The following is a 15,725-nucleotide window of genomic DNA, read 5'->3' on the forward strand; positions in this document are numbered from 1 at the left end:
GCTAATAAAGGACTATGACCTCACCTCACACGTTTAGCCGACAGGCGCTGTGTCACTGTAATGAGGGGAGAGGGGCTTGGTCGGGATATAATGGGATCTCGGTGAGTTTCCTACACCAGTTCCTCTACCTGACTTCTGAGAGAGTAGGAGATTGCATATAACAGCCCTCGACACATTAAGATGCCTTAAACTGCTTCCTGAGGGGGGGGGGAAGAAATATATACATACAGAGTATATACAGTATCTATATGTGTAACGTTTTAGTACACATTACTTCTTGTCAGCTTCTTATCTGTTCAACATGTTGTTTCTTGTCATCTGGGTAGGGGCAGGTCAGAAGGCCGTGCTGCCGGCTGTGGCCGTGCTGCCGGCTGTGATGAAGAAGCCTTCTCACACTGCCTGCCAGTGTTTCACAGCGTAACGTCGAACACATCCGCAGCCAGGCCTCCATTCAACGCACACACGTCCGTCCATCCATCCTCTGTCTGTCTGTATTCTCGCTTTCCCTGCATCCCCTCATCTCTCTGTCTGCCCATCTCACCCCCTCGCTCCAAGGAAGGGAAGGAAGGAAGGGACTGTGGTCAGAGGATATTGCTAGTTTGTCTATTCTAAGGAAAAAAAGAACCTAGGTCTTGGCCACACCCTGTAGTTTTCCAGCTAAATGAGGATCATGGAGTATACCTTACTGAAATACCACAGCCCAGTGCTGTGGGGATGGAATGTTTGGTATATGCAGTGTTTTTGTGTTTAATTGCTCATTTTCTTTTGATTAAAACTCGGAAAATGTCCAGACGTAAATCCCATTACCGACACAAAGGTTTGAATTATCCACATGTGAGATCTGATAAGTATGTAAAACATCCGTGTGTCGTTGTCATGCAGGCGGCATTTCACATCAAAGGAATTCAATCTTGTAGCATGACCATTGCAAAGTATGATTTATGCTAAATACATTGAGCGTTCGTAGACATGCAAACTGGATTAAGATCTTTCATTTCCACCGGGGGATTTGGGTTAGTGATCAAGAGAACAGCTCATCAGATCTGATTGTGCTCTTTCAAGGACATCAAAAACAAATCTGCCCTTCTCTCCAACTGTATTTGGAAGTCACGGTCCAAATCCCACCTGGTGCAGACAGCAACGTGGCCCACCACTGGGAAGCACAGGGTGGAGGTGGACAAGTTCACACTGCTTATCAAAACAACTGGGCTTAGCGACACTGCAAAGGGCAGCTCGGGAACAGAGGACTGATCCTTTGAGGCTGAAAGATGTGTGATTCACTACCATCACCTCATATGGCTGTAATGAACTGCTATAAATCATCGGATCATTTCCTGTCGATGTCATATGCGTGAGACCATGCTGAGAGACAGGATAGTGGAACCAGCCGGGGCCCATTCATGCATTGAGCACCTTGCGGTTATATCCTGTTGCTATGCCAACCTGTCACCCTTAACAACAGGCTGCTGTTGCTGTAAAATGAAATCCTTCCTTGATGAGGGCCTGCTATTTAAATGTCAGAGATATAAAGGACCGGTGCATAGCAGTCTTCCGTTCAAACACCGGGAACACAGAACACTGGAGAGGACTGGGGGGCTGGAGGACTGGGGGGGCTGGAGGACTGGGGGGGCTGGAGGACTGGGGGGGCTGGAGGACTGGGGGGCTGGAGGACTGGGGGGGCTGGAGGACTGGGGGGACTGGAGGACTGGGGGGACTGGAGGACTGGGGGGGCTGGAGGACTGGGGGGACTGGAGGACTGGGGGGACTGGAGGACTGGGGGGGCTGGAGGACTGGGGGGGCTGGGGAGGCTGGAGGACTGGGGGGGCTGGGGAGGCTGGGGAGGCTGGGGAGGCTGGAGGACTGGGGGGGCTGGGGAGGCTGGAGGACTGGGGGGGCTGGGGAGGCTGGGGAGGCTGGGGAGGCTGGAGGACTGGGGGGGCTGGGGAGGCTGGAGGACTGGGGGGGCTGGGGAGGCTGGAGGACTGGGGGGGCTGGGGAGGCTGGAGGACTGGGGGGGCTGGGGAGGCTGGAGGACTGGGGGGGCTGGGGAGGCTGGAGGACTGGGGGGGCTGGGGAGGCTGGGGGGGACAAGGGGACCAGGGAGGACTGACAGGATTGTGAGGACTGGACAACTGGGAACACCGCCTTCCTTCATCTGAACTCACCGAGATGTCGAAGATCTCCTCCGTGTCGTCGAGCATGCGGACCCTGACGGCGACGTGTCTCCCCGGGGGCATGGCGGGGGGCCGGTGGCCAGGGTCCAGGGTGCTGATGCCCAGGGTCTCTGGGGCCCCAAGTCGCTGGGCGGCTGAGGGCCTCAGGCCCAGGGTCTCTCTCTCTGGCTCCGCCATGGTGGTCCGCTCTGCTGGCATCCAGCCTGCCACGAGGACGAGGGCACGGATCAGACACTGACACGGGACTGCATGTACACACGCACACACACACACTCCTATACTGTATATACACTCACACCACTACCCTTTACTCAACTTCTGCATCCTCAACTTCGCCTGCCTCTGTGGTCTCCATGTCTGCCTACTTGACAGGAATTCAATGCGGGTCATGTCTGTCATGTTTTCATTGAGTGTGAGTAAACAGTAAGGGTTGGGAGTGTGACCCCCTCACCTACTCCAGAACAACAGAGAAGATGAGGTGGGTGGATTACATCTAAACAGCTACAAGCCCAGGGGATACAGTTCACAGCTTTGCGTGTCAAACTAGCACCGTAATTGCAAATGAAGTATTTGCACTCTCCGTTAATGGGTGATAATTGTAGCCTTCGGGAGAAGCAATTAGTTCTCTCGTCCTGAAAATGTGCAGCCTGATTTCAAAGTAAATTCAGCTCATAAAAAAACAGCTTTGGTTGACCAAAGTATCTCAAAATGTCGCAAATGTCATTGGTATGGAGTAAGGATTCTCCAGTTGACTCCTGTTGGACAGACAGCATGGAAGGCTATGATGAATGATCAAATATAACTAAATTAATGGGTAAAACAGTGAAACAGGAGGAAATAGAGGGGAAAGCAGGTGAAGGAGGGATGTACTAGCAGGTGATGGAGGGATGTACTAGCAGGTGATGGAGGGATGTACTAACAGGTGATGGAGGGATGTACTAACAGGTGATGGAGGGATGTACTAGCAGGTGAAGGAGGGATGTACTAGCAGGTGAAGGAGGGATGTACTAGCAGGTGAAGGAGGGATGTACTAGCAGGTGAAGGAGGGATGTACTAGCAGGTGAAGGAGGGATGTACTAGCAGGTGATGGAGGGATGTACTAGCAGGTGATGGAGGGATGTACTAGCAGGTGATGGAGGGATGTACTAGCAGGTGATGGAGGGATGTACTAGCAGGTGATAGAGGGATGTACTAGCAGGTGATGGAGGGATGTACTAGCAGGTGATGGAGGGATGTACTAGCAGGTGAAGGAGGGATGTACTAGCAGGTGATGGAGGGATGTACTAGCAGGTGATGGAGGGATGTACTAGCAGGTGATGGAGGGATGTACTAGCAGGTGAAGGAGGGATGTACTAGCAGGTGATGGAGGGATGTACTAGCAGGTGATGGAGGGATGTACTAGATCAGCTGCTAATAATGATACCATCTGGAGGCGGGGATCTTCGCATCGCCGTGACAGCCCTGTTACCATGGAGATCCCACTGCCGAAATACTAAATTCATCAATGGCATCAAACGTAGTGTGGATAGAATAGTAATACCCTGCCACTGCAGTTACTGGGGACAAGCTCAGAGAGGCCTGACTGTCACCAACTGTATCACTCACAGACAAAACAGAGATCAGGTTAATGGTAGAGGGGTTTTGAGCCGGTTGGACAATCATTCATTCTGGGTTGGAACAGGACAATCCAACCCCGATTCTCAGGCCAAACCCTGGAGGCCTTGCTTAATTCTCTGTTTATCACACATTCCAGCCGGCTGATGTCATCTCAAGACCTCGGTAACTGGGGCATCCGAGTGTGGGGGCAGCTCTCATTCACGCGCTGCCGGCTGAAGCACTGACTGGGAAGTCACAATATATTTGAAGCCGAGATTAGAGCGGGGAGGACGGCCGACTGTATCCACAGCTTGAGGTGGGAGGGTCGGGCCTGAAACTGTAGACGTGTTGGACAGGCAGAATCCGCCTCCCCTCCGTTCCCAGAGCAGATCAAACAGACGGCTTGTTTACAGGGCGGAGGCAGTCCGCCATGACGCACGTGGAATATTAAACACATCGGGACAGCTGTGGACGAACCAACACAGCACACCACTGTCCGTGTTTAGACCCGAGATTTTTGTCGTCCACACCTGTCCCTTCCGCTGTCACCATCCCAGGACTGGAGGGGGGGGGGGGGGGCGAGGGGGAAGACATTCCTAACCCGGGACGACGATAAGAGCCAGACCTCCTGTTTTCACCAGGGCAATCTACTACCTCAAGTGAATGCTTGAAGAAGAAAAAAAGACCAGCAACTTCTTTGTGGCTTTGATATCAGCTTACATGTTACTATACTAGTGAAGCACGCAGGCATCTTCATGATGTTTGGAAACCCCAAAGGCTTTGGAATCCCAATGCTGTAACTAAACACTCTCCAAACCAAAGGAGTGTCTCTGAAGGCAATGAAAGAGCAGACAGTGATTAGCTCAACTGACGCTTAACCTAACCTCCCCCCCCCCCCCCCTTCCAAGCTGATGAATCAAGCTGCCACAACCTTCGTCTCCAGTAGGAGATCCTAGACATGAGTAAATGGACCTTCAGCTCCCCCAGCTAGGTCACCCCCAGCCCCTCTCGAAGCCTGCCCTGTTTGGGGGCATCAGGGTGGGAGAGGGAGCAGTTATGCCAGATCTTGGTACCGGTTGTATAAAACACAGAGGGCATTTCATGGTTTTGCAGATTGATCTAGTCGGCCTTTGAACTTATTTGTGGGAAATTCCCCACAAGTGTGTTAGCCAGGGCCGGGGGCTGGGAGGCCTGTTCCTGGGCTGGGGGGCCTGGGCCTGTTCCTGGGTTGGACATGCAGGACTTCCAGAACAGAGGTCCCTCTGTGTGCAGAGACACAGTGAGTCTCTTCAGCACAGTCCAACACATGCAGGCACCATTTCAACAACTGCACAGCTGGATTTCATTACAGCCAGCTGAATGGCTGAGGGCAGGGAAGTTGTGCCAGCTGTCTACCTGAAGCATATTCAAATCCAGCCCCTGGTTCCACTTTGATCAGAAATACGATTCCTCACAGATATGGATACCTGGGTGTGACTCCTAGACAGCATTCTGCTGTAATAATCCTTTCTATGCAGAAAGGGTTGTGTTGAATCTATTTTGCTGATTAGTGATGGACTGCCTCATTCACTGGATTACTTCAGAATTCACCCAGGGATTTCACAACTCTTTCTAATTTGTGTTTGGTTCATTCAATCATTAAAAACAGAACCTATTTAAACACTAGCACTCATACAAAATAAAACTACTCTAAAACTGTGGCTGAACGGTAAAAGCCACTTCATATCATATTCGAAGCGCTCACACAAAATATGACTTTTTTGCATGATATACACTTTGGAAAGCAGTGTTGGCTTAATTGGTTAATTGGTGACATGAGAACACATTCTACTGTCATAACTGTTCATAGATAATCAGAACAAGGGTCACGTCTACCCCTGCCGATAGACACGGAATCATTATCATATTTGGCAACATTTTACACTAGACACTGAAGGCTACACGTCCTTAATATATTATTGGAGTAGACTACTGTAATCCTAAACACATTATGTCAGTAGGCTACCACGCGTAGATGTGACATAAATACATCGTCTGACCTTACCTGATCAGATACTGCTGCAATGCCAATCCTGACAAATGGAGAATCCATCTCAATGCTTACATTTAACGCTTTTTACTGACTGGTGTAGACTGACTAACTCAACAGCCCATATTCAATTAGAATGCCTTCTCCTCACTCACAGGAGGTTTATGTACAGGCTCGTTAGTTTACTAATAGGTAAAGCCATTTCAATAGTCGTGAATGTTGCCTCTTCATGCAACAGTACTAAACCGCAGCTTGATTAAAAAAAATTATACTAAGAAGTACTATGGTGAAGGCATTAAGAGTGACATTCAAAATAAGCGTCTGTAGTTATTCTTATCCCACAAGGTCAGAAAATCCCAGGCAAGTGCTACACTTATAAGACTTATCCCTAATCTGCTCTTCAAACAAGTTGCTCTACCCATTTACGCACAGGGAATGAATGGTAGAAAATCTTACCCTTTCGTAAATAATGTGGGCAGTTCTCCGGTGTATATATCCGAATGAATGGAGGGCTTTACATCCACTTCAAGGCGTAGTTTGTACTGCTCTCTGGAGCCAGTTTGAGTTTAGATGCTGCCCGCTCCGTAGAAAGCCTTCCTCATAGTCGCCATGTCGGACGACTGTGTGCCGGGAGAGACAGGATTACATTGAAAGCAGCGGCAGATCCACTCCTGGTTTGTTACAACGTGTGTTCAATCAGCAACACTGATTGAGTACTTCCGTGTCAGAATTTGCAGCGGTTTTTCAAAATAAAGCCCCCCAAAACGTTTCAAGGTCGTCAATAATTTGTACTCAAACATTCTCATGTTTGAAAATGATAATTATCTAAACACTGGGGAATGATGAGTACTATCTTAACATTGACATTGATATGGTCAATCAGTAGGGTCTGTTTATATGATACATTTTATTTGAATAGAGATCCGTTATTATAAAGTGTTCTGTCTCGCTGTTTCTCTCTCTCTCTTTCTCTCTCTATTTCTCTGTCTCTCTCTCTTTCTCTCTTCTGCCAACATGAATGCAGAAGAGGTTAGGACTAAAGTTGAACTAAGGTTTTCTGCCTTTTCAGCTGACAAGTTACCCCACCAGTACAATTATGTCAAACAAACCCTGACCAAACATACAATGACAATTTTGATACATTCAACAATGATTGGTGAAAACATGTTCATTTTGACATTATTATTAGTACATTATTCTTTGTTTCAGTATTTTAGTTTCTATGCATTTCTATTTTGTAAGTAGTTTGTATTGTCTATGTTTATGATTTTGTGATAACCTTCTAACATGATTTAAAGTGCAGTACTAACTCAACTTAATTCGTTTTGGAGTTATTTACGGCCTGCTTTTGTTTTGAAAGCAACATCAGAAAACCGGAAGTAAAGTTTCTGTTGAATATTAAATGTTGCTACCGTTACACTGTGGTGAAGATTTCTTGGATATTTTAAATAAATCAATATGAAAACGAAATACAACGCATAAACTATTGTGCACAATGATGATACAAGTAACATTTGTCACTGAGTTTAACTGACAAGCTGTAAAATGCACATCGGTTAAGGGGACCTAACCCACGTCTATTTCGCTGTTTTATTCTGCCCTATCGAGGACATGAAAGTAGCCTACTTCAGAGATCCATTTAGTTGTTAAACTAGTCTCTTGCTCATTTTTTGCTCATAGTGCGCATTCTGATCGATTTAATTATGGGGGACATCACAGCACAGGTCAGTTATTTCACAACTGAAGCGCTAGAGCGATGTATCTGACATTACAGTTGGTGGGAGAAGGGTAGGGCGATTTCGTTTATTTCTCAGTAGCCTACAACAGGTCGGAACACCCGATGCACCGCTTGCTGAGACAGTCTTTTCAAGGTAGTTGAAAGATGCAATGACGCCCCCACGGATGAAAGGGTAGCTCTGCACTTCGGTCACTTTTTTTTTATCTCGGGGTGGCGCTGTTGTATGGAAGTTTTTCCTAACAAAATTAAAACGATAAATAGAAATGACCATGAACATTTGAGAACTTAATTTACAGCCTAATTTTAAAAGCGTCTCCACTCCCACAGGCTGAAATTAATCTGCATTAACATGGACAGTACAAAATAGTTTTCAGTGCAGTCTGTAGTCTTTCTTATTTTGACAGTAACCATTTAGGCTAATCTACATGTCATCAGCCCATGCATTAGTAGCAAACTCAACTATAATTGGACCTTTAGACCAGGGGTGTCAAATCCTGGTCATCAGGGGCCGCTGTTCTGTATGTTTCCCTGCTCCAACACACCTGAATGGATCATGATCAAGCTCAGCAGAAGCCTGATAACGATCATTCATTTGAATCAGGTGTGCTGGATCAGGGAAACGTCTAAAACGTACAGGACAGCGGCCCGTGAGGACCAGAATTTGACACCCCTGCTTTAGACCAATTAGTCTAATAGGCTTCAACAGGTTAATGTGATCTAGCCAAAAAAAACGTATTGTCTTCATAAAACTGCACTTTAAACAATTTGCCTCTGTATTTCTTATGTGGAACAGCTACATTATACCTTGGTGAATAATGTTTAATAAAGTGGTTAATGGTTAAACGCTATGTAAGCTTAGACTATAGCTACATGCGCATGGTGCAGAAAAGTTAGATTTCTCTTGATCTATCAAATGTGTTTTTAAGGACCTTTTTGTTTACATGCCCCGTCTACCAACTTGTGTTTTTGTTTTCAAATATGCCTGCACTTATTTCAAAAATCCAGTTACCACCACACATAGCGTGCTACAATATCAAGGTTTATTATCATTGTATACAGATGTGCACTCAACCCAAACATACCACATAACATTTAAGGCGAAGAACACGATTGTTGTTTAATGCACGCGATCTAATTTATATTCCTATGATTTCATTTGGCATTTAAATTATGTTGTGGTTTTCACTTTGGTGCAAGTACACATCTGTCTAGAACGAAAACAAACCGTGTTTTTGTCTACAATGAGGCATCAGCTAAGTGAAGTTCTGTAGCAGGCTACATGTTAGGTCAGGTGACACTATGCATTGTGACAAAAACAGAAAGCGCGACGACTCAGAGCTGTCAGTGGTATTTTATAGTATTTTAACCTTGTGCTACATTTCATTGGCTTATTAATTAGAGCAACGTATTAAACATGGAAGTTTGTGCATGGGGCAAGGACTTGTTTCGCACGCCCACATAGGCTACGCCACTCGTGTGTGGAATTCTACAGATGCCAAAAACCTGAAGTTTACGCCAACCACAAGCAGCATTCTGAACATGAGAATGAAAGGGCCATAGGCTCTCCTTGGCCATTTGAGCAGGAGAACAGCGCGTTTTATATCCTGCGGTGTGGGTGTTGCAGGAACTTTTAATGTTGAGGCTTTTTAAGAGAAGGGTGGAGCAGTATTTAGTAAGGAAGCGTTTTATAGCTGAGACTGGTTTGGGGGTAGATTGAGTGAGAGAGATGGAGGGATGCGGCACGGACCGCAGTTTGCTGGGAAACCAAAACCCTGTGGCCTGACCAGCGCCATGGCAACAGCACCAGGGCAACAGCATAGCTCCCATTCCTACTGCAGACCTCAGAGTGTCCACAACACTTCCTGCTCCAGACGCTGGTCCCAGACGTTGGTCCCTGACCTGCCAGATGTATCCTGCAAAGGCGACGAGGTCAAGATGGGGCACAGAGCAAAACATTTCTGGTCAGTTTAAAGGCCAGAAGGATGGTTCTGTCTGTCCTCAATCCGTTTTTTAAGGTTTAATCTCAGATAATAAACCTTTCCGTCGGTCTCTGTTTTACAAGCCTGTCTATGTATCTGTCTGTCTCTGCAAACACGTTATAGTGCTTATTCCCTCTTCCTCTGGTCTGTGAGTGTTAAGAGACAGATAGCTATACAATGCATGATCAGCGCATTTCCATGCCTGACCTGCAGAGGGCGGTAGAGTACAAGCCTATGGTTAGACAGTGACGGCCGCTGCTGGGACTCTGTCCAGCTTGGAAGTCCACAATGAGGAAATTATAAAGGACAGCGGTCAGCAGAACTAGCTGTCAGAGCTTGTTATCCCTGTTATTCCCTCCTGTCTCTCTATTCCTGTCTGTCTTATTTTCTCTCTTCCTCTCTCTCTGTTCGGTCTCTTTCTCTCTCTACCGCACTCTCTTTTTGTCAGAGTGGGGAAGGAAAGAGGGAGGATGAACAGCATTGGAGGTGTGAGAGCAGAGAGGAGAGGAGGTGAGAAGGGAGGACGGAGGAGACAGGGGAAGAGGAAGGGGAGGTGGGAGAAGAGGTGTGAGGGAGAGGGCGTGGTCATAGTGGCAGGGTGACACAGCACCAGCCAACCACAGGGGAGGCTTATAAAATGTGAAGCATCTGGCACTTTGTTTTTAACCGAACCAGGAAGTGCTGGAATGAGATTGAGAGGGACAGATTTAGCCCGCTGCCCGGTTGCCTTCTGTTCGCTGGCTGGATGAGGGCAGTCTGATGGTGTGGAACCAAGACCTAAATATACCCTGCCCCCTGCCTCTCCCCTGTCCCCTGCCTCTCCCCTGCCTCTCCCCTGCCACCTGCCTCTCCCCTGCCCCCTGCCTCTCCCCTGCCCCCTGCCTCTCCCCTGCCCCCAACTCTCCCCTGCCCCCAACTCTCCCCTGCCCCTGCCTCTCCCCTGCCCCCTGCCTCTCCCCTGCCACCTGCCTCTCCCCTGCCCCCTGCCTCTCCCCTGCCCCCTGCCTCTCCCCTGCCCCCAACTCTCCCCTGCCCCCAACTCTCCCCTGCCCCTGCCTCTCCCCTGCCCCCTGCCTCTCCCCTGCCCCCAACTCTCCCCTGCCCCCTGCCTCTCCCCTGCCCCCTGCCTCTCCCCTGCCCCCAACTCTCCCCTGCCTCTCCCCTGCCCCCCGACTCTCCCCTGCCTCCAACTCTCCCCTGCCTCCAACTCTCCCCTGCCCCCAACTCTCCCCTGCCCCCAACTCTCTATCCATCACTATCCCCTGTCCAGCTTCCTGCTCTGGGTTTATCTTGTCAGGAGAGGGGTGGAGAGAATGGAGAGTGGTTTGACATCATAGGACAAGACACCAAAATAATAATGTGTTCAGTCATCTTCAGATGATGGATCACCGTTTCCCGCGCGTATGCGGCTAGGGAGCTGTGATCAGGATTCATATCTAATCTAGGGGTTCATAAAGTGAGAAAGTTCGTTCACCCGTTCATGTCGGAATTTGCGTGTTCGTGTATAGACAAGAGGGAGCGAGGTGTGGCAGGAAAAAAAACCTACACGTTTTAAAATGTAAAGTCAATAAACAGATTATAAACACAGTTCTCCATCTTGGGTTGTCAGCTGACTCGGCTGTAACTTGGAAAGGACTTTCTGTGAGGGAGAGCATGTATTGGTATTAAAGATATAGAAGGCATTTGGTATGATTTTATGGTCATTTTATTGTAGTAAGTAGTATTGAAAGCGTACCAATGTCTGTCTCACAGGGAGGGGGGGGAGGGGAGAGGTGGGGAACAGGGAGGGGGGGGGAGGGGAGAGGTGGGGAACAGGGAGGGGGGGGAGAGGTGGAGGAGATGGGGAACAGGGAGGGGGGGGGGAGAGGTGTTGGAGGGAGTGGGAAGTGGGACTGGTGTCCTTTGTGCTTGGATTTCACGGAGTGTGGCTTGGACATCGTAGAGGACTGCGGTTAACTGGGACTCCATCCTCATCAACCATTCCTCCAGGGTCGGGGGGGCCTCCCGGCGCCACATGGCGCTGGAGGGCACGGAGGAGGCGTAGGACTGGCAGTCCTCTGCCATGAGGGGAACATGGATTCAAATTGAAATATACAACATGGAGCTTCGATCATCCGATCACAAGAACCCCAGGATTCTGAACTCTGACGCTTATAGATCCATATGACAAATCTGACAAATCTGTCTACCTCCTGTAAGTCGCTCTGGATAAGAGCGTCTGCTAAATGACTAAATGTAAATCTCTTGTTTTTGTAATATCCCCACAACGTTGCAATATCACGTCAAAATTAATCTCTTCAAAAACACTCATTATCACACCTTCACTCCGTTTCGTTGTGATAATATACAGAGAGAAAATAACCAATGTGCATTACACTGTGACGTATGGAAGACTATAGAACAATTACTACGGTTAATCGAATCTCTTAGTCAGACATGATTGGTGGAGCAGGAACAGCGTCTCATTTTCCTTCCATCTCCCTCTGCATGGGCTTCCAAGCGGAGGTTGTTGACAAATTAAGATGTGTCATTTCAATTTAAAGTTTGCTGCCTAGCAGCTACAGCATTCCATGGACATAGCTCCCCCTCTCTCCCCCTCGCTCTCCCCGGGTGCATAATGAGCAGTGTTAGGAGTCTGTGGTCGAGAACCATGGTGCACAAGCCACATGAGAAGATCTGGGTATTAGAGGACAAGTATGGTCGGGAGGGATTCTGTCATGCAACAAGAGTGTGTTTCTCTCTCCCACTGGTAGAGCGTGAGCCTCCTACGTATTAGACAGTTTGACCGCACTGCTCCGGCCTGGCTGGGCCAACCACAGGAATGCTGAAGGGGCTGGCAACCAATCAGGAGGGAGCAGAAAGGCACATCTAAAGATGGCAGGACTTAGCAGTACATTACTTCTCAGGGTACCTGCGAACGTGTCCTTGAGTTTGAGTGTGTTTGAGATCCGGTTGTGCTGCCGTTTGGCAAGACACGGTACCCATGACATTGCTTGATGTTGCGCTTGATATTACATTGTTTTTGATGTATTTTAATATTGTTGAGATGTTATTGTTGTTAGTGTTGGAGAGATATTTATATTGTTCACGTGCCTGGTAGGTAGCAGAGATGTGGTTACTTTGCACTGTGCCTGTTAAAGACAGACCGTTTCTTGAATCGGACCACCAAAATCCTGTCAAACTACATGCACTTCTGATCTATGATTTTTGTAGTTGTACTTTCTGCATGCACTATTTGTCTATCGCTTTGAAGAAAAAGCATCTGCTAAATGAAGAAAACATAATGGTTTCAGAACATGAGTAGCCAATTATGGGGAAGTGTTATGACTCATGAAAGCCTGATTATATAACTCTATCTCCCTGTTCCTCTCTCTTGACATCAATGTCCTTGTCCCTCTCCCTCCCTGTCCCTCTGTCCATCCTTGTCCCCTCTCTGTATATCCATGTCCCTCTCTTTCCCTCACTGTCCCTTCTGTTCCCCTCCCTGTCACTCTCCCTGTCCATCTAGTCCTTCTCCCTGTCCCTCTCCCTGTTCATCCTACCTCAATCCCTCAGTCCGACACATACTTACATCCACATCTATCTATCTCTCCTTCTATCCCTCCATCCTTGCATCCCCCACCTGTTCCTTGTGCAGACAGCGAGCCAGAGGGACATGTATGAAGTTAACAGGAGGAGGAAGAGAGGTCGGCCATTATTACAGAGAATCCCAGAATAGATCTCTTTTATGACATGTCGGTCTGGTGGTGGTGGTGGACAAATTACAAGGAGCGCTTCTCACACATAAAAAGGTCTCACTGCCCAAACCAGCGACCTCAATAAAGGCTGGATTAGAAAACCCTTCGCTTTTACCCCTTTTTTCAAAGATTTTTTTTTCTTTCTCTGGCGTTTTGTTTTATGTCGGCCTGTTCGGTGGTTTTCTGCTCGACCCTGCGGCAGGAAAATACGCTCACTTGTGGCATTCTGGGAAACCGGTGGTGGAACTGACATCTGCTGGGAGTACTGACGGGACAGACAGAGAGAGAGAGAGAGAGACAGACAGGGTTAATCAGAGACAGATAGACAGGGTTTGGCAGAGAGAGACAGGAAGACAGACAGGCAGAGACACGGGGTCGGAGAGAGAGAAGAGTGAGTGAGATGAAAGAGAAAAAGACTATTAGAGAAAGGAGGGCGAGAGGCCGGCTGGTACTCTATCATGCCCTTGTCTTTCTGCGGTCCTCACTCCCCTGGTCTCTCCCTTGCTGTCTCCCTTTGGAATCTCTGCTCTCCTCCACTGTTGATCCTTAACTTGGTTTCCTCCCTGTCCTATTCGTCTCTGCTAAGGAGTCGTGCAGATTAGGTGCAGAGTGAAATAAAGTTTTATAAAGTTGTAGAGCTGCAATATGATTCCATGAAGTGGTAAAGTAGTTGTGAAGTAGCAGCACATTGTATGCAGTAGTATTGAGCATTGCATAGCCTGTCTCTCTGCCTTGTCAATCAGTGGTGGAAAAAGCAGTTAAATCTCTCTGTTAGCCATACATGTAATTACAGCTTGCCGGAACGTTACTAAATATGCCCTTTGCTGCCTCTCTGGTTTAGTTTTTTCCTCCCTTTTCTCCTTTTGAAGGAGTTCTAATTGGTGGAGTCAGTGTGTCAGGATTAGAGGCTGGCACACTCAAACCCCAACACCCCCTGTGACCACATTACACCCCCTTCTCATATTCACTCTACCCCTCTCATACTACTCACTTTCCTCCTCCTCACCCTCTCCTCCTCACCCTCTCCTCCTCGCCCCCCCTCCACCTACTCGCAATTCCCTCCTTTCCCAGCTACAGTGGCTCACTATGACTTTAATCGGGTACTATCCACAGTATGCTCCATCCATCTTTCTTTCTATCTATCCATTCATCCATCCCACCTCTTTTCCCTTTATGAGTCACCACCTCTGGGTCTGCAGAACATCCAGACCTGGCCAGTTATCGCAACCTACTATTTACAGTTTATGTCGCTTTGGATAAAAGCAAATGTGAATATATAAGTAAAACATGTGAAAATTTCTTTTTCTTTCTCTTTCTTTCTCTTTCTCTCTCTCTCTCTCTCTCTCTCTCTCTCTCTCTCTCTCTCTCTCTCTCTCTCTCTCTCTCTCTCTCTCTCTCACTCTCACTCTCTCTATCTCTCTCTCTCTCTCTCTCTCTCTCTCTCTCTCTCTCTCTCTGTGTCTCTCTCTTTCTCTCCCTCTCCCTCTCTGTCTGGGTGTCGGGCCTGTGTCGTCCCTGTGATGATGTGGATGTGGTGAGCAGGACGGCAGCTTGGTCTGGACCTACAGGATGTGTCCTGTTTACAGGCAGGCAGAATGAGCATGGAGACCTGGGTTACAGTGATTAAAGGGTGGTTTCGGGGAAGGAATGGCTGTGAATGTTGTTATGAAGATGTTGTACGTGTCAGGGGGAATGTTGGAAATAAAGACGTCGATCGTGTCAGGGGTGAACATTGACGTGAACAGTAAGTGTTACTATGAGGAGAGCGAGGCTCCGCTTGGTCTGTGTTTTAACCGTTTCTGGTGGAGGTGTACATACCTCTTTCCCCCGAGTGGACTCAGAGCAGGAGGCTGGATCAACGGATTCAGCTAATGGACGTGGTCCCTCTGGAACCAAACCATAACATTCCACCTCCATCTTCCCCCATGTCGCACCGGGCTGTGTTTGACCGGGAGGTGATGGGGTCCTGAGGGGACAGGCATGGGAGAGCGATCAATCTGATGTTTTCAGCACCTTCACCCTGGCTCTCACAAACACGCACACACACACCCACGCACACGCACACAGACACACGCACAGCAACACCACACGCACACACGCACCCTCGCACACATACACACAAACAGGCTCACCGAAAACACCACACGCGCACACAGACACACTGCAACACCCAACGCACACACACGGCTTCCGTTGCCCTTGACTGTCAGCATCCACGGAGCAGACAGGTCGCTGAGACATTTTTCAGCCCTCCTGCATATGAGTGTACAGTGTGTGTGTGTGTGTGTGTGTGTGTGTGTGTGTGTGTGTGTGTGTGTGTGTGTGCATGCGTGTGATATTTGCACACTGCCCCTGACCAGCTGAACAAGCACAGAGAAGTTAAAGAGTTGCAAGTTCTCTCAGAAGGCCTGCCTTGCTGTACACCAACCACCTGCCTGCCCGTACATGGCACCATGAATCATGTTTATTAGA

At 48.3% G+C, this 15,725-nt stretch overlaps 1 protein-coding gene across 1 annotated transcript in view; it reads right to left on the minus strand.

Moving 5' to 3' along the window:
* LOC136958581 (FERM, ARHGEF and pleckstrin domain-containing protein 1) overlaps nt 1-6,378 on the minus strand; it is a 53,373-nt gene extending 46,995 nt beyond the window's left edge. The window contains 2 exon segments of the mRNA XM_067252591.1: nt 2,166-2,377; nt 6,256-6,378. Coding sequence (XP_067108692.1) covers nt 2,166-2,372 — 207 coding nt within the window. The 5' untranslated portion in view covers nt 2,373-2,377; nt 6,256-6,378.
* Between the last annotated feature and the right edge of the window lie 9,347 nt (nt 6,379-15,725).

This window comes from Osmerus mordax, chromosome 2 (assembly GCF_038355195.1).
Source record: "Osmerus mordax isolate fOsmMor3 chromosome 2, fOsmMor3.pri, whole genome shotgun sequence".
In the NCBI taxonomy this organism is placed as follows: domain Eukaryota; kingdom Metazoa; phylum Chordata; class Actinopteri; order Osmeriformes; family Osmeridae; genus Osmerus; species Osmerus mordax.